Genomic DNA, 26,491 nt, shown 5'->3' with positions numbered 1-26,491 from the left:
AATTCTTTCCAGTGGCTTTTCCAATGCAATCTGAAGCCATGCTGGAGTTTTTAAACCCTGTGTCCACTCTCTGTCCACTCTGTGAGACACTCCTCCCTCGTTGGTCCACCTTGTAGATGTAGAGTCAGAGACAGTGGCTCATCTGCTTCTGCACAGTGTGTGTCGCTCGTCCTCTAGTCCTTCATCAGTGACACAGGGCGCTGTCGGCTGGATGTTTTTGGTCGGTGGACTGTTCTCAGTCTAGATCTTTCAGCGTTGATGCCCCTACACTTTAGAACTCCTTACTTCCACTTTTCCCCCTCTTTCCAGCTTTAAATCTCGGCTCTTTTCTCAGAATGCTCCGATCCACAGTCCTGTAAGTAACTGTAAAGTGTCGTTGGGTTTGCGAGAGGCCCTGTATAAATGTAACATATTATTATCATTATTACAGTCTGTAATTGTAGAGCTACAGAGTGCTCCAGTTTGGCCAGTGGAGGTTATAAAATGAACAGAGTGCCTCCACATGCTCTCGCTCTCCACGCTGTTAATGGTGAATCCCACGGGAACAGGACCCTGTCATCGATTTAGTGCAGGAGTGTGTTTAATCACCCGGAAGAAGCACGCCATCTTGTCTTTGTTTCCTGACCCCTGCCACACTCCCGGTCACCGTTCTTTAAAAAAACATCCAGAAAAGGACTTTGATTGAGGAGAATATTGGAGAAAAAAGAACAATCCTTCACACTGAAAGCCACAGTTATTTACTGGAGTTTTATTGTCACGAGCACAGTTTGTCGTCATAAAGTTACACAAAAAAGAATGAAAACACATGGTACACAATTTATACAAGTCTAAACTCATTGTACAGTTAACAGGCTAAACTAAATACCCAGAGTTAAATACGCACCCACATTGCACACGGATGATAGTAAACCTACAGATGGCGCTGTGTGAAAAGAACAAAGAATAAATGGACATAAAAATCACATTATTTACAAACAAACATCCAGAGTTTAGCAAAAGGTCGACGGTTTTCTTCTTTATCTTCGTCTTCTGATTCATCAAGTCTTTTCCCATCAGTCCTTCGCTTCCTTACACCGCGGAAGAGTGTGAAAGGTCCTGAACGGAAATACCGTGTGGTTTCGTGGAAAAGATAACGTCCAGCGGCCGGGCGACCGACCCCAGCCCTCACTCGGAGCCCGATGAAGCGCAAACACACAGAGGATTTCATTTACAACAGAAAAGGGAAAGAAAAAAAAGCATCAAAACTGACTCTAAACGTAACACTTTTATTTATATATCCATCTACCACTAGTATTAGATCGGCTAAATATCATGGACACCACTACATAGACTACATTCTCCACAGTAAAGCGTAATGCTGCGTAATGCTGGTGCAATGTTCTCCGTTTCCTTCCGGTTCTGGCAGCCGGACGCCGTTTGACAAAAGTAGGATGGAGTCCGAGGAAAGAAAAGGGAGAGAAAAAAAAAACAAAACAAAACACTGAACGACAAAAACAGTCTCTTCTCATTCGGGAAAAAGACGTGGGGAGAACTCACAGAGCGTGATAACGTCAAAACCATCAAAATACAGACCCCGACACTTCATATTCACCTCCTCTCGTAGGTTACAGAACCATCTGTGCAAAACCAGTCTAGAAGAGACTGTGTGTGTGTGTGTGTGTGTGTGCAAACAGTATGCTACAAAAATCAGAGACAACCCTTCCCTCCGTTCCCCGTTAAAACAGCCGTAAAGTAAGAGTTATTCATTTTAAAAACACATTTATTATTATCGTTACACTTATATAGCGCCTTTCTAGACACCCAAGGACGCTTTACAATCTACACTGCTCAGAACGCTCAATTCACACACACTGGCGAGAAGCGGCAGCCAAACGCGCACAGCGTACTCTCAACCAGAAACGACCGTCCACCTGGAGGACTGCATCGAGCACTAGGGTTTAACCCAGGACAGAGCGCCAATCCATATCTGGGCTCACACATACAGACATTCATTCACACACCAGGACAGTTATTAGAGAAGCCAATTCACCTACCCTCCATGTTTTTTTTTGGACTTTTTATACGACACTGTGTTGAGAAGAATCTGCTGAAACGTTTCCAACACCACAGTCTCTAACACTATGGGTCTGAAAGGATGTGGACGACATGCAGAGAAGAAGATGAACTTTGGAGCTGAGGATCAAATACCTGGAGACACGAGGACTCACTAAATACGACTGAAACGGCATGAATTCCACTAAAAATAATTATAATTACAGCTTTAAAATCATTGTGATGCTCCACTGAGCTGTAATAAGGAGAACAGAGCCTCTGTGACTGCGACTCTGGGCTCAGCACTGCAGAAACTACACTATGTAGCTTTCGGAATAGGGTAGGAGGACCCCCCTTGTGAATTACACTCTACAACAGTAGGGGGAGCCCAAGAGTAACTGTACGAAATGACTTAGTGCTCCTTTAAAGGTTGTTTTGACTGGATATTAGAGAAATGATAGGTGGTCTCTGACTTTTGCACAGTATTGTAGTGTGTGTGTGTGTGCAGTGTAAGATAAACATCATATACCAGCGTGTGCAGTAACATTTACTCATATACAAAACTGTGCGTAAATGCGACCGATGATGATGATGATGATGATGCTGAGGATGAAGATGACGACAATACTGCAGCCAATAGAAACAGAAACAAAACGACCCTGAAAAACAGTTCAGTCCGCAGTTACTCGGAGAACGGCGGGAACATGCCCAGGTCAGCGAAGTCTTCTATGTTGTAGTTGGCCGTTCCCTGGGTGGGGTCTCCAGCCATGGGCAGCATGTCCTTCAACAAAACAAACAAACAGAGGGCATTTAAAGGGAGAATAAACCTTTAAACTGACACATAGATCTACAGCGTTTTAAAACAAGGCCACCTCCATGTGGGAGAAACCCTCTGTGGAGCGTAAACTGAACTGGTTCATTCTGGGACGACCAGGCAGCTTCATTCTTCACGTCATGAGCTTAAGCTCACCCCGTCCATCTGTAGCTTCACAGGACCACCACAGAGCCAGAGCAGGTGTTATTTAGGTAGTGGACGTTTGTGGTTGGTGGACTGTTTAAAAACTCCAGCAGCACTGCTGTGTCTGATCCACTCTACACCAGCACAACACACACTAACACACCACCACCTGAGCGCTGAGGAACAGGGGGAAAGGCGGCTAACAAAGTATGCAGAGCAACAGATGGACTACAATCTAAAATTGTAGAACCTCACAGCGCTCCTGCGTGGTCAGTGGAGCTGAGAGAATGGACAGTAATGGCTGATGTGTACGTCTGCGTGGACTCGATGCAGAGTTGTGAGAGTTCTCTCTTCTGAGCTGGTGTCTTCATCGCTCTGCAGTTACACCGCCGCACCACCAGGGGCGGACTCTCAAACATGTTTCTCTAAACTATGTAGTACACAATGCAGTGGTGTAGTAGAATTACTTTTATAAGTCTTTAAAGTGCACTATTTAGGGAGTAGGTCATTGTTTGGGACGGAGCAGAGTTTACACGAGGCGCCAGGAAAGTAACTAATACAAAGTCGGCAGGTTGTTTCGGCGTGGTATCACTTCTCCTTGAGTTTTTTCCTCTGAAGACCTCTGTTCAGAGTTTTTATTCGTCCCTGATGTCTACACTGTGTCTGAGGAAACCTCTGGCTGTGAATGCGCTGTTGGCTGTGTCTCTGTGTGTGGAGGAGAGGAGCTCATCTTCCTGTACTCGTTTGGTTCAACATAAACAATGTCCCTCCGACTACTGACCAATCACAGTCTGTCTACGTGTAGTTACATTTCTGCAGAGGTGTGCATCAGTCTCTGTACGGCTGATGTAGAAGTATATATCGGGTTTAAGTGTAAAAATGTTTGTGTGTGTGTGTGTGTGTGTGTGTGTTACCTGGAACACCTCAGACTGGCTGGGCTGGGTGTGCGTGTGCTGTTCTCCGGTCTGTTGGCCGTGATGCTGACTCTGCCACTGTGACCACACCTCAGACGGTCGACCCTGGAACTGACCGCCGCTCTGACTGCCCTCACCGGACACGTCTGTGGAGCACAAACACACACAATCAAACACAGTACCACCACTCTGGAAAAGTAAAGGCAAACACATGCTTCCTCCGAGACTCGCGAAGCCTGGCGCCACCTCTCTTCTAACTGCTGTATGTGCAACACCTCAGGACCTTCGACTAGGTCTCAGCAGAGGCTCAACCAGCGGCCCCTCGACGGTCGAAACAACACTTATTTTCACTTTATGCTACGTTTACTGTGTTTGTATTCTGGTATTTATTGTCATTGTAGGTGATTATATACATGCACCGCTCTCACTGAGGAGATAAATCAATTATTTAAAATAGTGACAACGGATCTGAGGTGTCTAAGACTTTTCCACAGTCGTGTACATTAAAGAGACGATGCCTCCTGTCCCCAGGGCTGAGAGGGTGGTCCAGGAATGTGAGAGTTTCCAGGAGCTGATCTAACAGCTTCATTTCACGGGGAATATGGAAATATTCCTGCACTCGTCAACACTGAGGATGTTTTTCCTCCAGCTGACAGAAGCGCTTATGCGTGTACATCATTTTCTCAACTCATGTTGGGCGCCCGAGGGCTACTGAGAGTGAGAGTGAGAGTGAGAGAGAGAGAGAAAGAGAGAGAGGGAGAGTGTAAGAGAAAAAGTACAAGAGAGAGAAAGGAGAGAGAAAATGAAGGAGAAAAAAGGGGGGCACAAGAGAGAGAATGACTGGGGGTGTCAAAATTAACTTTACATTATGGTACTGTCCTTTCTCTCTCACTCTCTCTCTCTCTCTCTCTCTCTCTCTCTTATTTCCCCTCATTCTCAAAGTTTCTCTCTTTTTTGTCATTCAGTTTCTCACTTTTAATTTCTCTTTCACGCTCTTACACCTGCTTCCTTTGTCTTCATCACTTTTTTTCTGATTCTGACTTTGACTTGATCTCCCTCTCAATTTCTCTCTTTCCCTCTCATTTCCTGTCACCCTCTTTATTTCTGTCTCGCTCCCTCTTTCGCGCCCAGCCTCACCCCCTCGCTCCTCACGTGTTCGGAGTCGTTTCCCTGCGAGCGGCGCGAGAGCAAATGTTCCATTTCGATTTGACGACAAACACATTAAAAAAGAATGATCTGGACACGGCTCGCAAACATGGGCTCGTTGTGGACGGGGCCTTCAGGGCCCTGCACAGCACTTCAGTTTTACACACACACACACACACACACACACACACACATTAGCACACACACACATTAGCACATGTTAACAAGCACACACGTTAGCATATTGCTCTAGTTTCAAGTAATAAAATCTTACTGGGTGAGTGTGTGAGTGACTGGGTGAGTGTGTGAGTGACTGGGTGAGTGTGTGAGTGATTGTGTGAGTGTGTGAGGGACTGGGTGAGTGTGTGGGTGACTGGGTGAGTGTGTGAGTGACTGGGTGAGTGTGTGAGTGATTGTGTGAGTGACTGGGTGGGTGTGTGAGTGACTGGGTGAGTGTGTGAGTGACTGGGTGAGTGTGTGAGTGATTGGGTGAGTGTGTGGGTGACTGGGTGAGTGTGTGAGTGATTGTGTGAGTGTGTGAGTGACTGGGTGAGTGTGTGAAACTGTCCACAGGTGTGTGTGTGTGTGAGTGACAGGGTAAGTGTGTGAGTGACTGAGTGTGTGTGTAGTGCTCTGTACAGTGTGTGTTCCTGTCTTGCACCCTGTGATTCCAGAAAGGCTCTGGACCCACCATGACCCTGATCAAGATGAAGCAGTTACAGAAGATGAATGAATGACTAATAATAAAGGTCTTTTCGTACTCTGCACCTCACTGTGTTTAGGAGCTCAGTTGGAGGAGGTTGAAAGGATGGTGCTGTGTCAGACGCCACGTGACCACACCCTCTGGACCAGCACAGAGTCCATCCCCAGCGCTGTACGCATTTACACCCGGACCTTACTCACGGATTAATCAGCCTCTGTTTCAGTGCCATCGTTCCTGTAGCTGTCACAGATGCAGCGTTTGTGGTACATTTGCATACGGATGTGTATTTATAGCTGCTGTATTTGTAACAGTGCATTAAACAGGCTCTAATTCATCGGCGGAGTAAATCTGTCAGAACTCCGCTGTTTCTTTATTTAAGACAAAAGCACAAAGGGTCATTTCTTCTCTTTCTTCATGCGCTTCCTACAGAGGCTTTATATTTCTTTATATTTAGAGCAGGATCCCTTCCTGATCTCAGACCTGTATCATTTAGACTCTGAGCCCTCGCTGAGGAGAGAGGAAATCACAGTAAAAATAAACAAACTGCTTTAGTTCAGACCCTAAATAAATAAAAAGTAAACCTGCTTTTACTGTAACTGTACAATGTACAGCAACATTTTTCAGACACACACACACACACACACACACAGGAAGCCATTCCAGCACCTGGGGATCAGATGGGGATTAGGTGCTTTGTGTGTGTGTTTCACTGTTTGATTAGTACAGAGAGACACTTAAACAGCAGCAGTGTAATCTCCACACACACACACACACACACACACACACACACACACACACCCACCCACACACACACCCACACACACACACACCTGCTAAACCCACACTCCACAAACACCTTGGGCCCCATATTTGAAAACACTCTCTGATTTAAAGAAACAGTTCGACCAAAAACCAATTGATAACATTCCGTGATGCTTAAAAACCACACCCTACCCACCCAGAGAGGTGCCTACCCCTAACCTGGACCACTCTGGAGACACCAACCTTTGGTGCTTTTCCACGTAATTGTTCCTATTCATCACGACTCTACTCTGCTGTTACATTAGGTAAATCCTAATGGCAATTTCAGAGCGAGTCGAGTAGGGACTAAACCGTGGCGTGTAAACCTTGCAGAGCGCTGATCGTCCAGAGAGAGTCGTCACTCTACGCCACGCGACGCAGACGACCAGCACCAACTCTCCATCTGTAAAATCTCCAGCTGCAGCAGAGATCACGTTTGTTTTTATCCGACTCACGACGGCAGCTCGTAAAATGACGCCGTGGTCTTTTGAAGAGGTTCAAACGCTCCTCGGATCGGTGGCCGACGAAAGAATCCAGCGAGAGCTGGACGCTGCAACAAGGAAGGAACAAACTCTACTGATCTGTCTGAACTGATGACGGAGCTGTGTTCAGTCCCAAACAACAACAACACGCCGATACACCATGAGTAAACACCGCTTAACGTCACCGTTATAGTGTTCCCATTAGAGACGGGGTTGTGAGACGACACTGGATACACGTCACATTTACTCAAACACAGATGCACACACACACACGCACATGGGCACGCACACACACGGACACACCCGCACACACACGGACACACCCACACACACATGGACACACCCACACACACGGGCACACACACAGGCACACACACACACATGGACACTAACACACACACACACATGTCACGAGAGAGATGTGGTAGTGGAAAACTAACCGGGCACCAGGGAGCAAACAGTGAATAGGGCTGAGTAGAATGGAGTAGAGTATCACGCTGTGGAAGAGCAACTCAGAAAGAGGAGGAGTCTTACCGAAAGCATTACTGCGATTGGCCAAGTTGGAGTAGGCGTTTCCACTGGGGGAAGATGTGGCCGGGCTGGACAGCGGGCTGTAGGAGGATGGGTCGGCCTGGTAACTGTGGCTGGAGCCGATGCCAAAGGGAGACGACTGGGCTTTAGTGGATTGGGCTGGGAGCTGCTGCTGTGAGGGGCACAGAGTCATGCAGAGAGAGAGAGAGAGAGAGAGAGGCAATTAATAACCACTCAAACACCTCTTATAATGGGCACTGAGTGGCTCTGTGTTGTGTTGTTCTTGCTACCAGCCGCTACATTCCCTTCACGATCTACAAAGTGTGTAATATCCACCCATCTGTCTCTCTCTCTGTACGTCTCACTATGTCTCATTGTGTATCTCACTACGTCTCAAGGAGAAAGACAAAAAATAATTCAGTAAACTACAATGAAGTTTGGAGTAAATGAAGCCATCGATCTGTTGCCTGCAGTGACCTGTGGCTGGACGCTGAGAACAGTTCATTAGCGGCTAGAAGCTACACGGTGATGAACTTCCCGGAGTTACAGCCTGTTCTTTATTTATTCCCAAAACCGGACTGGACGTCACACATAGGGCAATTACTGCTCACTTCAGAACACAGCCCAGGTAAACACTGCGTGACTAACAGGGCCGAAGCCCGCGGATGGGACTGGTTAAATCATTCCATTACAATACATTAGGTTAAAGAACAAGAATGTGAAACAGTATCTTTCCTCCACAGCCGAGTTCATTAAGGGCACACACACACACACACACACACACACACATGCGCCCGCATGAGGAAACAGCTCTCCAACCCACCACACGCCACCTTTTCCGTAACCACAGAAACCTACTCAAACCCTCCAATCAAATGCGCTTCTCAGCGTCTGGATCCAATACCGTCGGCAGGAAGAGCAATTAGTGACACGCTCTGTTACACACTGATTACACACACGGAGATGGTGTGTGTGTGTGTGTGTGTGTGTGTGTGAGACAGAACCAACACAAACACTTACCCTTGCTGTTTCATATACTGTAACTTATACAACGTCAATTTCAATACATCACGACAAACCACTACTTCGTGATATCTTTTGAAGCTTCGAGACGGAAGGTGCTCTAAGACTATGCTCTCAGTGCTTCCATCAAATCCTCACAGCAATGATGCATAAAGCACAGCAGTGTGGGTCAACTACTGCTTTCAGGGAAAAGGGGAGGTTCTCACCTGGCCGGAGAAGGGCGGGCGGCTGCCGGTCCAGGACACCTGACTGGGGTTGAGCTGTCGTGAGATCTGAGCCAGATTCTGACCCGCCGACCCGGCCGAGGACTGGATATCGTTCACCCCGGGAACATGGATCACAGACGAGCTGAAAACACACACACTGAGGATGAGAATCCGTCGATACACTGAGTATAAAAGCTGTTACTCTGCAATAAAGGATGTGGTGTGGTCAGTACAGAGCCCCAGCTGTGAGTTTCAGACAAAGCTGCCACTATGTAGTGCACTATTTTGGGGTGCCACCATTTTGTAACAGCGCCCGAAAACATAACATCTCCCTCTTCACTGTTCCCTACATTCCTCACTATGTAGTGCACTAATTTAGGGAACTGAATTCAGGCCTGAAGGGGACGATGTTGGATTCAACCACAATGGGGTTTTTAACCGAACAGTGCAGAGGATTGTGGGTATTCGCTAGTGTACAGATGTCGTACGCATCTTTTTGCGGTGCATTGTGGGATTGAGTGCACTGACTATTGTCCACTATGTTTTTGGACTCTGTTACAAAATGGAGGAACCCCAAAATAGTGCACTTTTGAGTGAACATGGCCCTTGTTTCAGACCCAGCGTAAGAAGGTTTGGCCTGTGTGTCACCTCCTATATATTCCCCCGGGAAACAGAGAGTCATGGCCCACTGTTTTGTAAGTTACATAGTAATACTCTTATTTCCTGAAGCTTGACACAGTCTTGATTATGTCCAGGGTTAGGGTCTGCATTGGTTAGGCCTTCAGGAGGTAAACAGAAGGCCTAACACGCTGATTTAAAGCAGCACTAGGTCAGATTTGGTATGTTTGCTCCTGGGCTCCCCCTACAGGTGCAGTGTCGTTATATTGAAACCTAGCTGCCTCTAAAGTTTTAAAGTATAATTCAGTTTAAACGCAATGTCCTGAAATCAAGGTGCAATGGTGAGGGAGGGTGGTTTCCTACCCTCCTCCCAACATTTACATAGTGCAGTTTCTGCAGTGCTGAGCCTGGAGTAGCAACAACAGAGGCTCTATTCTCACTATCAGACCTCAGTGGAGCATCACAATGATTGTGAAGCTGTAATTTTTAAGCAAAAACACTACCTTTTTACTTTTCTTTTTTTCTGTATTTTGATATTGTTCTTATGTTTTAGTTCCTATTTGTTGTTACTGCTTTAATATCCCTGTAGTGCCTTGTAAAGCACTTTGCCTTGACTTACCTAATGTTCCTTTAACAACCAACAGCAATCACTGTTAAAAAGAGGGTTCTTTAGCAGAGAAAATGGTTCTATCTATAATTCATGAATTCAAAACAGAATCATTTACAGGGTGAAATGGTTCTTCAGATTGAAGGAAAATGTGCTGTATATGGTTCTATGAGGCACCTAGAATGGTTCTTCTATGTTTAAGGCGTATATTTCCAGCTTGTTGTGATAGACGCACCTCTTTTTTGGTGCTAAACAGTCATTTTCTAAATGACGCTCCACTGAACACATCCTTCATCAAAAGGAAGAACCACATAAACATGAAAATGGTTCTATACCAAGCAGAGTTCCAAAGAGAACTGTTTCCTTTACTTTATGACCCCTGAATGAGGTCAGGTCGTGACGGGAGAAGTCACTGATCCAACGCTGTAAGAACCACCTCTTGTATAAAATACATTAATGTTCTATAACTGACACAGACTTGAGTCCGGTTCAGTTTCTCCTGCCGGTGTGTGCTGTTATAAAGGGTCCAGATCCATTTATTCCACAGCGTGTTTGGACAGAACCCACACAGTGAAATCCCCCGTGAACCCCGTGTGCAGTAGTTGTTTAGAGTTCGTACGAACTCCGCTGGGTGAATTTATCTGTGGGATTTTCACTGCGCATCTGCTCCTTTACAGAGGCTCCGACCCCAGGAATTCCTCGGCTGATTCGTTTAATGTTGGGATTAATTATCTGAGCTGTATATAATGAAGGGAATGTGCTGGAACAACACAAATATGATCTGCACATTTACATCCAACACAGAACAAACACGCCACAGGCCACGAGTCTGAACACACTTCAGTCTGGAAAGTGTTAGAGCAGACGGGACATTCCACATTTACTCAAACACAGACGCACACACACACACACACACACACACACACACACACGGGCACTCAAACACACACCCACACACACACACACACACACACACACACGGGCACTCAAACACACACACACACACACACACACACACACACACACACACACACACACACAAACGCACACACACACATAGGCACTCAAACGCACACACACGGGCACACAAACACACACACACACACAGGAACTCAAACACACACACACACACACACACACACACACACACACAAACGCACACACACACATAGGCACTCAAACGCACACACACGGGCACACAAACACACACACACACACAGGAACTCAAACACACACACACGGGCACTCAAACACACACACACGGGCACACACACACACGCGCACACACAAACGCACACACACAAACACACACACACAGGCACTCAAACACACACACACGCGCGCACACACAAACGCACACACACACACACACAGGCACTCAAACACACACACACGGGCACTCAAACACACACACACGGGCACACACACACGCGCACACACACAAACGCACACACACACACACACGGGCACTCAAACACACACACACGGGCACACACACACACGCACACACAAACGCACACACACACACACAGGCACTCAAACGCACACACACACACACAGGCACTCAAACACAGACGCACACACACACAAATGCACACACACACAGGCACTCAAACGCACAGACACAAAAACATGGACGTTCACACGCACATACACACATGCTCACGCACACGCACATACACAGATATATGCTCACACGCACACACACACACCTGCTCACGCGCACACATATGCTAACACACACACACACACATGGGCGATCACACGCACATACACACATGCTGACATGCACACGCACACACACACACTGTAAGCACTGTCACTCACACACTCACAGCTGTGGTCAATGTCACACGATCACCGTGTGTTGAACATGTAATGTATAGATTATAAATATAGTTATTATTGTTGTATAAATATCTAAGATCCAAATGTATCACGTGTCTGTTTCAGAGAAAACACCGTCCGTAAAAACTTGTCTCACCTGAAACTCTTGGCTGAATGTCCGGGCTGGAAAGGACTGCCCTGGGAATACAGCTGCTGACCTCCAGCTGTGGACGAGGGCACCATCATCTTCTTATCAGCTGCACACGCAAACACACACACACACACACACACATATCCCGAGTGAGTATATGAACCCATAACCCTTTTCATTCTTCCAGTTTCATTCTGCCTGGAAGGACAGCCTTATAGAGTATAGAAATGCCCTCACTAAAGCTCGCTCAGCATATCTGGCCTCGCTGATCTCCAATAATAAAAATAATCCGAGAGCACTGTTTAGTGTGTTTTCTAGAATTACAAAAAATCAAGCAGGTTCTGAACAACTAATTCCAGCAACTCTCACCAGTAAAGATTTTATGGACTTTTTTAATAATAAAATTGAGAATATTAGACAACAAACTCTAGCCACAGGATCAAATCCATCCTGGCTGCCACCTGATGTGAATGAAATAAAACATAATGTAACTGTAAAAGAAAGACTTGAAACCTTTTACCCACTCCCACAATTAGAACTAGAGAAGATTATCACCTCCGCAAACTGTACAACTTGCACACTTGACGCAATTCCCACAAAGTTGCTCAAAGAAGTACTACCAGCTATTATTGATCCTCTTTTAACTATAGTAAACTCATCGCTTAGTCTGGGCCATGTACCCAAAGCTTTTAAACTAGCAGTTATTAAACCTATGATCAAGAAACCAAATCTTGATGCTAGTACACTGTCTAATTACAGGCCTATTTCTAATTTGCCATTTCTGTCTAAGATCTTAGAAAGAGCTGTGGCCCAACAACTTAGTTCATATCTACATAAGAATCATATATATGAAAAATTCCAATCTGGATTCAGGCAACATCATAGTACAGAGACAGCTCTAGTCAAGATAACAAATGATCTTCTTCTTGCCTCTGATCAAGGCCACGTATCCCTGTTGGTGCTTCTTGACCTAAGCGCAGCCTTCGATACAATAGACCACAATATTCTCATAGAAAGGTTAGAAAACATGGTTGGAATCACAGGGACAGCCCTATTATGGTTCAAATCTTACTTAACGGAACGTTATCAATTCGTAAAAGTAAACAATCTAAATTCAAATTATTCTAAACTAAGATTTGGAATTCCACAAGGCTCTATTTTAGGACCATTATTATTTACATTATACATGTTACCGCTAGGCACAGTTATAAGAAACCATGACATTAACTTTCACTGTTACGCAGACGACACACAATTGTATATTTCAGCCAAGCCCGATGACAAACACAGATTAAAGAAAATAGAGGACTGTGTAAAAGACGTGAAAGGCTGGATGTTGCGTAACTTCCTCCTTCTAAACAGCAACAAAACAGAGGTCCTGCTTTTGGGTCCAAAAGTGACAAGAAATAAATTATCAGATTTAATTTTAGATCTAGCTAACTTTCCAGTTAAACCTGGTTCAGCAGCAAAAAATCTTGGTGTCATAATTGACCCGGATTTATCATTTGATCAACACATAGGTAGTATCACTAGGACAGCTTTTTTACATCTTCGCAATATTGCTAAGATTAGAAATGCCCTATCCCTCCAGGACGCAGAAACATTAGTACATGCCTTTATTACTTCAAGGCTTGACTACTGTAACGCACTACTGTCAGGATGCACCAGCAGCAATTTAAGAAAACTTCAACTAGTTCAAAATGCTGCAGCTAGGGTCCTCACTAAAACTAGAAAATTTGAACATATCAGCCCAGTTTTATCATCACTTCATTGGCTGCCTGTTAAATTCCGCATTGACTACAAAATTTTGTTATTAACATATAAAGCTCTACATGGGCTTGCTCCTGAATATCTTCAAGATACAATTTCCTATTATGAGCCTCCACGTTCACTCAGATCACAGAATACTGGATTTTTAAATGTTCCCAGAATTCAGAAGGCCTCAGCTGTGGGAAGAGCCTTTTCTTATAAAGCCCCCCAACTCTGGAATGATCTTCCAAAAAATGTTCGGGACTCAGACACAGTCGCAATCTTCAAATGTAGGCTAAAAACTCATTTGTTTAGTTTATCATTTGGTAGCTAATGCTCCCCCATAGATAAAGGCGGCAGATCCGGGGGGTCCATGGACACAGGGAATTATAGTATACTGAGACGCTGGTGCTGTCGTCCCGCCGCTTCTCGCGATCACTCAGGTTTGTTGACGGTGGAGCGGAGGGATGCCAGTGTTTCAGGATGCTCCCGTGTCTGTGTGTCCTTCTGGTTCTCTCCTTTTAGTTAATGCTGTCATAGTCAGATCTGCCGGAGTCATTAGCCACACTCTGGAAATTTTCATATTTTCTACTTTACAAACACAAAACAGTTCAAAACTAATTCCATCCCTTTACATCTTTCCGAGTAAACGACTGCCACCTGTCTGTCTGGACACTGATGGATGACTGTCGAGATCCTCCTCCACGCTTCAGACCAGCTGCCCACGCTCCAGCAACCACCAAGTGCCTTGAAGCTGTCCCTACACTGAAGTTCTCATGGACTACTAACTATCATCACCAGTAGATTGACCAGAGGAGGATGGGTCACCCCTTGTGAGCCTTGGTTCCTCCCAAGGTTTCTTCCTCAGCTGGGGGAGTTTTTCCTTGCCACTGTCGCCCCTGGCTTGCTCACTTGAGGGTTTTACATTTGTCTTTACATTTCATGTCAAATCTTGTCTTACTGGAATTCTGTGAAGCTGCTTTGTGACAACACCAGTTGTGAAAAGCGCTATATAAATAAATTTGATTTGATTTGATTTGATAACCCCAAGCCTTACAACTTTCAACTTAAAACAGGTTTATCAGCTCCACAGTAAAGAACCGAAGCGATTCGCCGCATCGCAATCTCGTCCAATCAGAAGCAGCTGCTCAGATCCGTCATAAACACAAGGCCGAGCGGCTCAGGGCACCGCGGGACAGCAGATAACACCCGGCTCATTTTAAAGGGGAAGTAATAAGAGCACAGAGGCTTTTGTTATAGTCTGACTGGGGTTTATCAGCAACAGAGGAGATTGAGTTCACTGCGTGAGGGTGAGAACCAAATCTCCGTCCACGAAACACACACTGGAGAAAAGATCCACAGCGATAATGTGGTGGAAATGCAATCGAAACTGTTGTAACTTGAATGGAACCAGACGGCAGGGAGAGATTTGATGTCTGACGCCTGTAGTTTACTCGGGGCTCGTGAGGTTAACACATGGTGAAAGTTTATAACGAACAGTGAAACGTAGACCACTGACATTCTTCATTTCAGTGCCACAGCGGCGTTTGTGAAGGCTGTGTGTACGTTTTGGTGGAAGATGTGTGTGTGTGTGTGTGTGTGTGTGTGTGTGTTTTACATACAGCCGGAGATTCCCGTGTACATGTCGCTGAAGCGAGGGTCTCTCTCCTGAGAGAAAAGCGTCTCTGTTTTGTCGATGCTTTTACTGGCTTCGTGGACTCCGGTGGACACACCGCCTACTGGCACCTGCTGACCCACACACACACACACACACAGGACAAACCCAAACAGCATTAACAACCATATTTTATCCAGGAAATTAACTTTAATCTCACTTTATAGATTCCTCCCTGAGCTGGGAGTCGAACCCCTAAACGTTCCTGAACATCGGATGCAGGATCAGGTGCTGAACGTTCACATCTGTGTTCCCTGTGTAAAGTAAAGGAACCCTAATTTAAGAGCAGTGCTGCAGGTATAAATGTGGAACCGTGTGGATTGAACAGAGGGAGAAGTGGAGAGACGCCGGAAGGTTCTCCTCTCCACATGAGAACAGATTAGCAACACGCCGCTAAAGCCGACTTCACACCACAGTTCTGGCCTGATTTCAGAGCAGGGAGCCGGGGGAGAGCTGCTGAAGATCAGCCTCAGGGAGAGCTCCACATCAGCTCCGTCCTCCACAGCGTGTGCGGGTTACGCAAGCGTACAGAGACACCCGAGAAAATCCTGAGAGTAGGTGGCTCCAGCTGAGAGCTCCTCTGTGTTCTAGTTGATTATATTAGGACTGGCTTTTATATCAGAGTATGACAGCCCTAGGCCCCGTTCACGGCGGGTGTTAACATTAACGTCCTGGGTGAAGGGACAGGTGTGATCGAGGACACACTATGATCCCATCACTCAAACCACATTCGCAGGTGGACCGAGAGGAATAAGACCGCATTAATGCTGCAGTGTGAAAGACAAAGCACTTGATGCACGTCCAACAGCAATGAGCACCGCCCACATCAACCACATCACGGCCCCAGGGTTTAATGAATAAACAATGGAGTTTCAAGTCGTAAGCAGTATGCATGTGTGTGTGTCTGTGCGTGTGTTTGTGGTTCAACGTGGCTTGCACTCTGAGCCCCCGTACAAACATATTTATTTTTATTCAAAAACAGGTGTTTCTGTTGTTTGTTTGTTTTTTGTACACACACAGCTCTTCGCTCCCTCTACAGTGAACTACATCAGTCATAAACTACACTGTACACACACAGCTCCTCACTCCCTCTACAGTGAACTACATCAGTCATAAACTACACTGTACACACACAGCTCCTCACTCCCTCTACAGTGAACTACATCAGTCATAAACTACACTGTACACACACAGCTCCTCACTCCCTCTACAGTGAACTACATCAGTCATAAACTACACTGTACACACACAGCTCCTCACTCCCTCTACAGTGAACTACATCAGTCACAAACTACACTGTACACACACAGCTCCTCACTCCCTCTACAGTGAACTACATCAGTCATAAACTACACTGTACACACACAGCTCCTCACTCCCTCTACAGTGAACTACATCAGTCACAAACTACACTGTACACACACAGCTCCTCACTCCCTCTACAGTGAACTACATCAGTCACAAACTACACTGTACACACACAGCTCCTCACTCCCTCTACAGTGAACTACATCAGTCATAAACTACACTGTACACACACAGCTCCTCACTCCCTCTACAGTGAACTACATCAGTCACAAACTACACTGTACACACACAGCTCCTCACTCCCTCTACAGTGAACTACATCAGTCATAAACTACACTGTACACACACAGCTCCTCACTCCCTCTACAGTGAACTACATCAGTCATAAACTACACTGTACACACACAGCTCCTCACTCCCTCTACAGTGAACTACATCAGTCATAAACTACACTGTACACACACAGCTCCTCACTCCCTCTACAGTGAACTACATCAGTCATAAACTACACTGTACACACACAGCTCCTCGCTCCCTCTACAGTGAACTACATCAGTCATAAACTACACTGTACACACACAGCTCCTCACTCCCTCTACAGTGAACTACATCAGTCATAAACTACACTGTACACACACAGCTCCTCGCTCCCTCTACAGTGCACTACATCAGTCATAAACTACACTGTACACACACAGCTCCTCGCTCCCTCTACAGTGAACTACATCAGTCACAAACTACACTGTACACACACAGCTCCTCACTCCCTCTACAGTGAACTACATCAGTCATAAACTACACTGTACACACACAGCTCCTCACTCCCTCTACAGTGAACTACATCAGTCATAAACTACACTGTACACACACAGCTCCTCACTCCCTCTACAGTGAACTACATCAGTCATAAACTACACTGTACACACACAGCTCCTCACTCCCTCTACAGTGAACTACATCAGTCATAAACTACACTGTACACACACAGCTCCTCACTCCCTCTACAGTGAACTACATCAGTCATAAACTACACTGTACACACACAGCTCCTCACTCCCTCTACAGTGAACTACATCAGTCACAAACTACACTGTACACACACAGCTCCTCACTCCCTCTACAGTGAACTACATCAGTCATAAACTACACTGTACACACACAGCTCCTCACTCCCTCTACAGTGAACTACATCAGTCACAAACTACACTGTACACACACAGCTCCTCACTCCCTCTACAGTGAACTACATCAGTCACAAACTACACTGTACACACACAGCTCCTCACTCCCTCTACAGTGAACTACATCAGTCATAAACTACACTGTACACACACAGCTCCTCACTCCCTCTACAGTGAACTACATCAGTCACAAACTACACTGTACACACACAGCTCCTCACTCCCTCTACAGTGAACTACATCAGTCATAAACTACACTGTACACACACAGCTCCTCACTCCCTCTACAGTGAACTACATCAGTCATAAACTACACTGTACACACACAGCTCCTCACTCCCTCTACAGTGAACTACATCAGTCATAAACTACACTGTACACACACAGCTCCTCACTCCCTCTACAGTGAACTACATCAGTCATAAACTACACTGTACACACACAGCTCCTCTCTCCCTCTACAGTGAACTACATCAGTCACAAACTACACTGTACACACACAGCTCCTCTCTCCCTCTACAGTGAACTATATCAGTCATAAACTACACTGTACACACACAGCTCCTCACTCCCTCTACAGTGAACTACATCAGTCACAAACTACACTGTACACACACAGCTCCTCGCTCCCTCTACAGTGAACTACATCAGTCATAAACTACACTGTACACACAGCTCCTCACTCCCTCTACAGTGAACTACATCAGTCACAAACTACACTGTACACACACAGCTCCTCACTCCCTCTACAGTGAACTACATCAGTCACAAACTACACTGTACACACACAGCTCCTCGCTCCCTCTACAGTGAACTACATCAGTCATAAACTACACTGTACACACACAGCTCCTCACTCCCTCTACAGTGAACTACATCAGTCATAAACTACACTGTACACACACAGCTCCTCGCTCCCTCTACAGTGCACTACATCAGTCATAAACTACACTGTACACACACAGCTCCTCGCTCCCTCTACAGTGAACTACATCAGTCACAAACTACACTGTACACACAGCTCCTCACTCCCTCTACAGTGAACTACATCAGTCATAAACTACACTGTACACACACAGCTCCTCACTCCCTCTACAGTGAACTACATCAGTCATAAACTACACTGTACACACACAGCTCCTCGCTCCCTCTACAGTGCACTACATCAGTCATAAACTACACTGTACACACACAGCTCCTCACTCCCTCTACAGTGAACTACATCAGTCACAAACTACACTGTACACACAGCTCCTCACTCCCTCTACAGTGAACTACATCAGTCATAAACTACACTGTACACACACAGCTCCTCACTCCCTCTACAGTGAACTACATCAGTCATAAACTACACTGTACACACACAGCTCCTCGCTCCCTCTACAGTGCACTACATCAGTCATAAACTACACTGTACACACACAGCTCCTCACTCCCTCTACAGTGAACTACATCAGTCACAAACTACACTGTACACACACAGCTCCTCGCTCCCTCTACAGTGAACTACATCAGTCATAAACTACACTGTACACACAGCTCCTCGCTCCCTCTACAGTGAACTACATCAGTCACAAACTACACTGTACACACACAGCTCCTCTCTCCCTCTACAGTGAACTACATCAGTCACAAACTACACTGTACACACACAGCTCCTCGCTCCCTCTACAGTGAACTACATCAGTCATAAACTACACTGTACACACACAGCTCCTCGCTCCCTCTACAGTGAACTACATCAGTCATAAACTACACTGTACACACAGCTCCTCGCTCCCTCTACAGTGAACTACATCAGTCACAAACTACACTGTACACACAGCTCCTCTCTCCCTCTACAGTGCACTACATCAGTCATAAACTACACTGTACACACACAGCTCCTCGCTCCCTCTACAGTGAACTACATCAGTAATAAACTACACTGTACACACACAGCTCCTCGCTCCCTCTACAGTGAACTACATCAGTAATAAACTACACTGTACACACAGCTCCTCGCTCCCTCTACAGTGAACTACATCAGTCACAAACTACACTGTACACACACAGCCCCTGATGTTTCTAGGACGAATACTTACCGAGATGTTTGAGTGTGTTTGTGAATGTTCTGTTTTACAGTGCAGACCCCAACATGTTCCACCAGCGGAAATAATGTGAGAATCATGATCACCGTCGCACACAGGAGACGCATTTATATACCAGGTGTGAACAGCTGTGCACTTTGGCAGTCATTAATGTTCACATCACCCGAGACAAGTGTGAACAGGGCTCTTGACTTTCCAGATGAAGCTCCACACCGTTTTCTAAACACACACTGTACAAACAAGATGTTTGGGTCTCGCAGTGTGCAAGTGTTGCCTCTTTTGTCATCTAAGGTTGACAGTCCAAGAGTGTGTGTGTGTGTGTGTGTGTGTGTGTATGTGTGTTGCTGTCTCCCTCCCACCTCCCCACACCACATGAGCACAGTACCACCCCAGTGCGAGCATCAGTCAGCAGCTGGCATTCTCCTCCAAGTGTGTTGAGTTAACTTTTTCTTCAGTGAGTGATCCTACTACTCTTTATGAAACAGGTGTTATACTGACACGTAGTGGCCAGCATGAATCACACCGTGAGGGGGACCCACTCCGTGGATCATAATACACTACAAGGCATGTCAAACATATCTCTAAATTAAAAATAATATAAGTGTGTGTGAAGAGTGTGTGTGTGTGTTTATAGATACCTGTGACAGGTCATATGCGGTGAGTCCGTCCCTCTGATGAACCTCAAGTTCGGCCTGCTGCTGCTGCTGGAGCTGCCTACAGTGAACACACACACACACACACACACACACACACACACACACAAGCAGTCAGTGCATTGTTCTTAAAACACCACCAGCTTCTTTCTTTCCTTTTGCTCAGTAAGTGTCTCTTGACTGTTCCACATCTGAAAAACAAGTTTCTGGTGCCATGTTGGGTTGCCAGATTGTACAGACTTTTAGGGCCTGGTTTTATTAAATAAAATTCACTAAACATATTTTCTTTCCGTTTTGTTTTAAAGATAAAATATGCTTTGTGTTTGTGTGTGTTTCGTATTCTTACAGAACATTTTTACTGAACACCATCGCTAGTTGCTGCTTTATTTTTTGCTCCTGCTGCAGTACGCTCGGGGCTATAAGGGTTAATGTAGTCAACAGCTGCTCTGAATCATCGTTATGTGCTTCAAATATCATAAATAACTGTGTATTCACCCGTTCCCCGCCTAATTTACACCATACCGTCCTGCAGATACTTTTAGTTCTGCACGTCTGTTGAATCTGGAACTGAAAAACAATACGACGACAGGATTCTCACAGACGTCATCTCCGCCACACGCTGTTCCCACGGTGGCGCTCATCCACTCTCACTCCACAGCACTCTCTCACTCACTTCTCACAGATGTTTAAAGGAGCCATCAGTCATTTTCTCCGGTGAAAATATTCATGTAACAGTCCTTACACTGACACCTAGCTGCCTCCACAGTTTCAAACCGTGAATGTCCAATGTCCTGAAATCAAGATGCAAGGGACTGTGACGGGTGGTTTCCTACCCTCCTCCCAAAGTTACACAGTGCAGTTTCTGCAGTGCTGAACCTGGGGGAGCAACCACAGAGGCTCTGTTCTCTGTTACAGCTCAGTGGAGCGTCACAATGATTTTGAAGCTTTAATTTTTAATGTAAAAATACTGCCTAGTGTTACTTTAAAGAGCCCATTACCTACACTTTTAGCTCAGCGCTGAAGGAATGTTTGGACGAGAGGGTTTTTTTTAACCCAAGTGTGTTTTTGCTGGGCGACTCTTGTTTTTACAGTTACATTTCAATGCAATAACAGCGGGTTACTGTGTTATGGTTATGGTTCTTTGAGGATTAGAGCCAGTGTGGAAGCAGTGTGGGGGTCTTACACTGACATAGCATTCTCTCCAGTGTTACCCACAAGCTCCAGCTGAGTAAAAAAGAATAAATCACACACCCACACAGGGCCAGACCACACTGAGTTCTACTCAAACAGCTAACAGTAGCCCCAGCAACAAACCTGGCTCAAAGGAGGCGAGTTCAGCTGAGGGAGATCTGCTTTGGAGAACAACTCCTGGTGAATGAGACACAAGTTGATCAGAAGTTCTGAGAGCAGGGTTCAGAGCCCAGTCAGAAAACCTGCCACGCTTTGTTAGTCTTACAACGCCCCGAGTTAGTGCTTTTATTTTGCTACACACTAAACCCCCAACGATAGCACTGACTCTATCAGGAGTACGGACCCGTTTTAAAGTGTTTTTTTTTTGTGTAACATTTAATTGTAATTGAAAACTGATACATTCTCCTGCTCTTTTGTCATTTTATTCAATAAAAAATAAACGAAAAATGAAGTGGTGAAGAAAGTACTGGGCGCTGCATTCGCTATGAGCTCCATCTGGAAAAAGACTGTGATAGATTTATTCTGTTCTTGGGAATAATATCGTATCCAAAAGTATGTATGAGTTCGGGTTTAGATTTAAAGGTTATTTTTTGTTCAATACAATGATAATTGTCATTAATACTACACACCAGTTTCCATGAATTGAAAAAATGCGGGAGAATGTTGGATTTCTGAATCAACAACTGTACTGTCACCTGGGTCTGTGAGGAGTGTGGTGTGTTCTCCCTGTGTCTGCGTGGGTTTTCTCCGGGTGACTGTCTGTGAGGAGTGTGGTGTGTTCTCCCTGTGTCTGCGTGGGTTTCCTCCGGGTGACTGTCTGTGAGGAGTGTGGTGTTTTCTCCCTGTGTCTGCGTGGGTTTCCTCCGGGTGACTGTCTGTGAGGAGTGTGGTGTGTTCTCCCTGTGTCTGCGTGGGTTTCCTCCGGGTGACTGTCTGTGAGGAGTGTGGTGTTTTCTCCCTGTGTCTGCGTGGGTTTCCTCCGGGTGACTGTCTGTGAGGAGTGTGGTGTGTTCTCTCTGTGTGTGCGTGGGTTTCCTCCAAGTGACTGTCTGTGAGGAGTGTGGTGTGTTCTCTCTGTGTCTGCGTGGGTTTCCTCCGGGTGACTGTCTGTGAGGAGTGTGGTGTGTTCTCCCTGTGTCTGAGTGGGTTTCCTCCGGGTGACTGTCTGTGAGGAGTGTGGTGTGTTCTCTCTGTGTCTGCGTGGGTTTCCTCCGGGTGACTGTCTGTGAGAAGTGTGGTGTGTTCTCTCTGTGTCTGCGTGGGTTTCCTCCGGGTGACTGTCTGTGAGGAGTGTGGTGTGTTCTCCCTGTGTCTGCGTGGGTTTCCTCCTGGTGACTGTCTGTAAGGAGTGTGGTGTGTTCTCCCTGTGTCTGCGTGGGTTTCCTCCGGGTGACTGTCTGTAAGGAGTGTGGTGTGTTCTCCCTGTGTCTGCGTGGGTTTCCTCCGGGTGACTGTCTGTGAGGAGTGTGGTGTGTTCTCCCTGTGTCTGCGTGGGTTTCCTCCGGGTGACTGTCTGTGAGGAGTGTGGTGTTTTCTCCCTGTGTCTGCGTGGGTTTCCTCCGGGTGACTGTCTGTGAGGAGTGTGGTGTGTTCTCCCTGTGTCTGCGTGGGTTTCCTCCAAGTGACTGTCTGTGAGGAGTGTGGTGTGTTCTCCCTGTGTCTGCGATTTTACAGATGGAGAGTTGGTGCTGGTCGTCTGCATTGCGTGGCGTAGAGTGACGACTCTCTCTGAACGATCAGCGCTCTGCAAGGTTTACACGCCACGGTTTAGTCCCTACTTGACTCGCTCTGAACCACGAGAGAACAGCCACTAAACAAGAACCCGCTTCCAGAACCAGGTAGTAGAGTAGGGATCATGCAGTAGAAAAACACCACAGTGTTAATGCTAGGGTTAAATACAAAATACCACCTCCTGCTCCTCCTTAAGGTGGTAAGTTGTTCTTGTACCAGCTCTGGAAGATATTCAGTGATCATGAGAGGGTAGTTTTTAAACAGAGAATAATACAGCATTGTAGTCAGATATTTTACAGTATCTCTTACACACGAGAGGTGTGATCCTGTCCAAGCCTACACACACACACACACACACTCAAGCAGTGCTGTCCTCATCTCACCTCCCCAACTTTCTGGAAACTCGTTTCATAAAAAGCCTTCATGGAAATTTTTAAAGACAAATGCGAGTGGAACAGCCCCCTCCTGGAGTCTGGAGGAAAACAATGGTTTCGTGAAGTAAACCTGTAGCTGTCTGTGATGATGCTGAATATTTCCATCTCCGACTAATGACAGACAAACATACACACTTCAGACTGACTCACACTGCATCGTTCCGCCGCTTTGCACCAAACTAAAGCACAGTTAGTGTTGGAATCTGAAAAACACAAGTCAAACGTTCACAACCAGTGGAAAACTGCACCGCTTCCAAAACCCCAACCTGTCAAAACTGCAGCAGAGGACATGCATGAACACACACTGCAATTCCTCTGACACAAACACACACCGAGACACACACAAACACTACCTCAGAGCGGGGTCACAGACCCCTCTTATACCTGACTCCGGCTTCTTTACGGTGACCCCACTGTGCACACGCAGCTCATATCATCTCCACTGAGAGGGCCTCTGCACTGGGCTGTGAAGCAGTGGAACTGGGTTCTGGACTGACAGCGCTGACCGAGTGTGTGTGATCCAGAGCTCATGTGGCTGTATGCAGTCAAAGTTCTCACAGAAATGTGTAGAGCCCACTCAGAAGTGTGGAGTCTGTTCTTGTTCTTATTCAGGTGTCTGTGTAGATATATGTCAATAAAAGTTACTATTACTATGGGTTTACCTTTTGAGATTTAACACACACACACACACACACACACACACACACACACAGAGTGCCAGAAGGGAGCAAAGCAGAACACCAAGAGCATGCAGGGTCACTTGGACCAACACTGGAATGATGACATGGAAAGCACCCAACACAATGAACCGCACATGAACCTCAGGAGGAGAGAGAGAGAGAGAGAGAGAGAGAGAGAGGGAGAGAGAGGGAGAGAGAGGGGGAGAGAGAGAGAGACAGAGAGACAGACAGACAGAGAGAGAGACAGAGAGAGAGAGAGACAGAGAGACAGACAGACAGAGAGAGAGAGAGACAGAGAGGGAGAGAGAGAGAGAGAGACAGAAAGAGAAAAGGGAGAGACAGAGAGGGAGAGAGAGAGAGAGAGAGAGAGAGAGAGACAGAAAGAGAAAAGGAGAGAGAGAGAAAGAGAGAGACAGAGAGGGACAGAGAGAGAGACACAGAGAGAGAGAGGTAGAGTGAGAGAGAGAGAGAGAGACAGACAGACAGAGAGAGACGGAGAGAGAGAGAGAGAGAGAGATAGAGAGAGAGAGAAAGACAGAGAGAGAGAGACAGAGGTAGAGAGAGAGAGACAGAGGTAGAGAGAGAGAGAGAGAGAGAGAGAGAGAGAGAAAGAGACATATAGGTAGAGAGAGAGAGAGGAGAGAGAGAGAGACAGACAGACAGAGAGAGACGGAGAGAGAGAGAGAGAGAGATAGAGAGAGAGAGAAAGACAGAGAGAGAGAGAAAGAGAGACAGAGAGAGAGAGACAGAGGTAGAGAGAGAGAGACAGAGGTAGAGAGAGAGAGAGAGAGAGAGAGAGAGAGAAAGAGACATATAGGTAGAGAGAGAGACACAGATAGAGAGAGGTAGAGTGAGAGAGAGAGAGACAGAGAGACAGACAGACAGAGAGAGACGGAGAGAGAGAGAGAGAGACATATAGGTAGAGAGAGAAAGAGAGAGAGACAGAGAGAGAGAGAAAGAGAAAAAGAAGAGAGAGAGAAGGGAACGAGAGAGAGAGAGGTAGAGTGAGAGAGAGAGAGACAGAGAGGTAGAGAGAGAGCAAAAACAATATCCACACGTCCAAGTTTCCACAGGAACCGCTCCCTGCGTCCATTCACAGGAAACTAGCTGTGATCTCCGCGGATGAAAAATGACCACCAAAACACAGCAGCACTTTCATCTCAGCATGGGCACAATAACAGCCCATAATAATGCCCTGTCAGTCTGTGTGTGTGTGTGTGTGTGTTTGAATGACTCTGAAGATGACAGACCATGAGCGACAGGGTGCTGGACAAAAGCATCATGAAGTGCTATAGTGGACGCTATCACAGAGACAGAAGTGGGTTGCTATGGAAACAGTTGGAGCCATGAACCAGAATGGAGACGTCCAGGCATGTGCTTACTATTAGAGAGACACAGAGAGAGACACAGAGAGAGAGAGACGAGAGAGCGGTCAAACATTCCTCCCTTTGTGTTTATTAAAGCTTCCATTTTTCCAATAAAACAATTCCTGAATAAATGAATGAATGAACAAATAAATAGATAGATAGATAGATAGATAGATAGATAGATAGATAGATAGATAGATAGATAGATAGATAAATAAATAAATAAAAATTCAATCCAATGTAACAATAAAATAAAGACCTGCAAAGGGGCAAACTACGAGTAAAAACGAGAGAAATTGTCACAAAGTTTTGGGCCACTGCACTATGAGCAGATTCATGTAAAAGGTTTAAAATGATCTTTCACCGAGGGCTTAGTCTTCACCTCAGAAATCTGCTCATCTCTTTACCACAGGCTTCACCACAGAATCACCTCA

General features: G+C 46.0%; 1 protein-coding gene across 1 annotated transcript in view; it reads right to left on the bottom strand.

Moving 5' to 3' along the window:
• Positions 1-728: 728 nt before the first annotated feature.
• Positions 729-26,491, bottom strand: part of arnt2 (aryl-hydrocarbon receptor nuclear translocator 2) — a 79,705-nt gene continuing 53,942 nt past the window's right edge. Inside the window, exons 12-20 of the mRNA XM_066647958.1 lie at positions 21,969-22,022; positions 21,838-21,878; positions 20,640-20,715; positions 15,370-15,493; positions 12,005-12,104; positions 8,796-8,937; positions 7,570-7,738; positions 3,904-4,049; positions 729-2,812 (exon numbers count right to left, since the gene is read on the bottom strand). Of these exons, the coding sequence (XP_066504055.1) occupies positions 2,714-2,812; positions 3,904-4,049; positions 7,570-7,738; positions 8,796-8,937; positions 12,005-12,104; positions 15,370-15,493; positions 20,640-20,715; positions 21,838-21,878; positions 21,969-22,022 (951 nt within the window). The 3' untranslated portion in view covers positions 729-2,713. The remainder of the gene's footprint in view (positions 2,813-3,903; positions 4,050-7,569; positions 7,739-8,795; positions 8,938-12,004; positions 12,105-15,369; positions 15,494-20,639; positions 20,716-21,837; positions 21,879-21,968; positions 22,023-26,491) is intronic.

Source organism: Hoplias malabaricus, chromosome 16 (assembly GCF_029633855.1).
Source record: "Hoplias malabaricus isolate fHopMal1 chromosome 16, fHopMal1.hap1, whole genome shotgun sequence".
Taxonomy (NCBI): Eukaryota; Metazoa; Chordata; class Actinopteri; order Characiformes; family Erythrinidae; genus Hoplias; species Hoplias malabaricus.
This window is presented reverse-complemented; position numbering and strand designations above follow the sequence as displayed.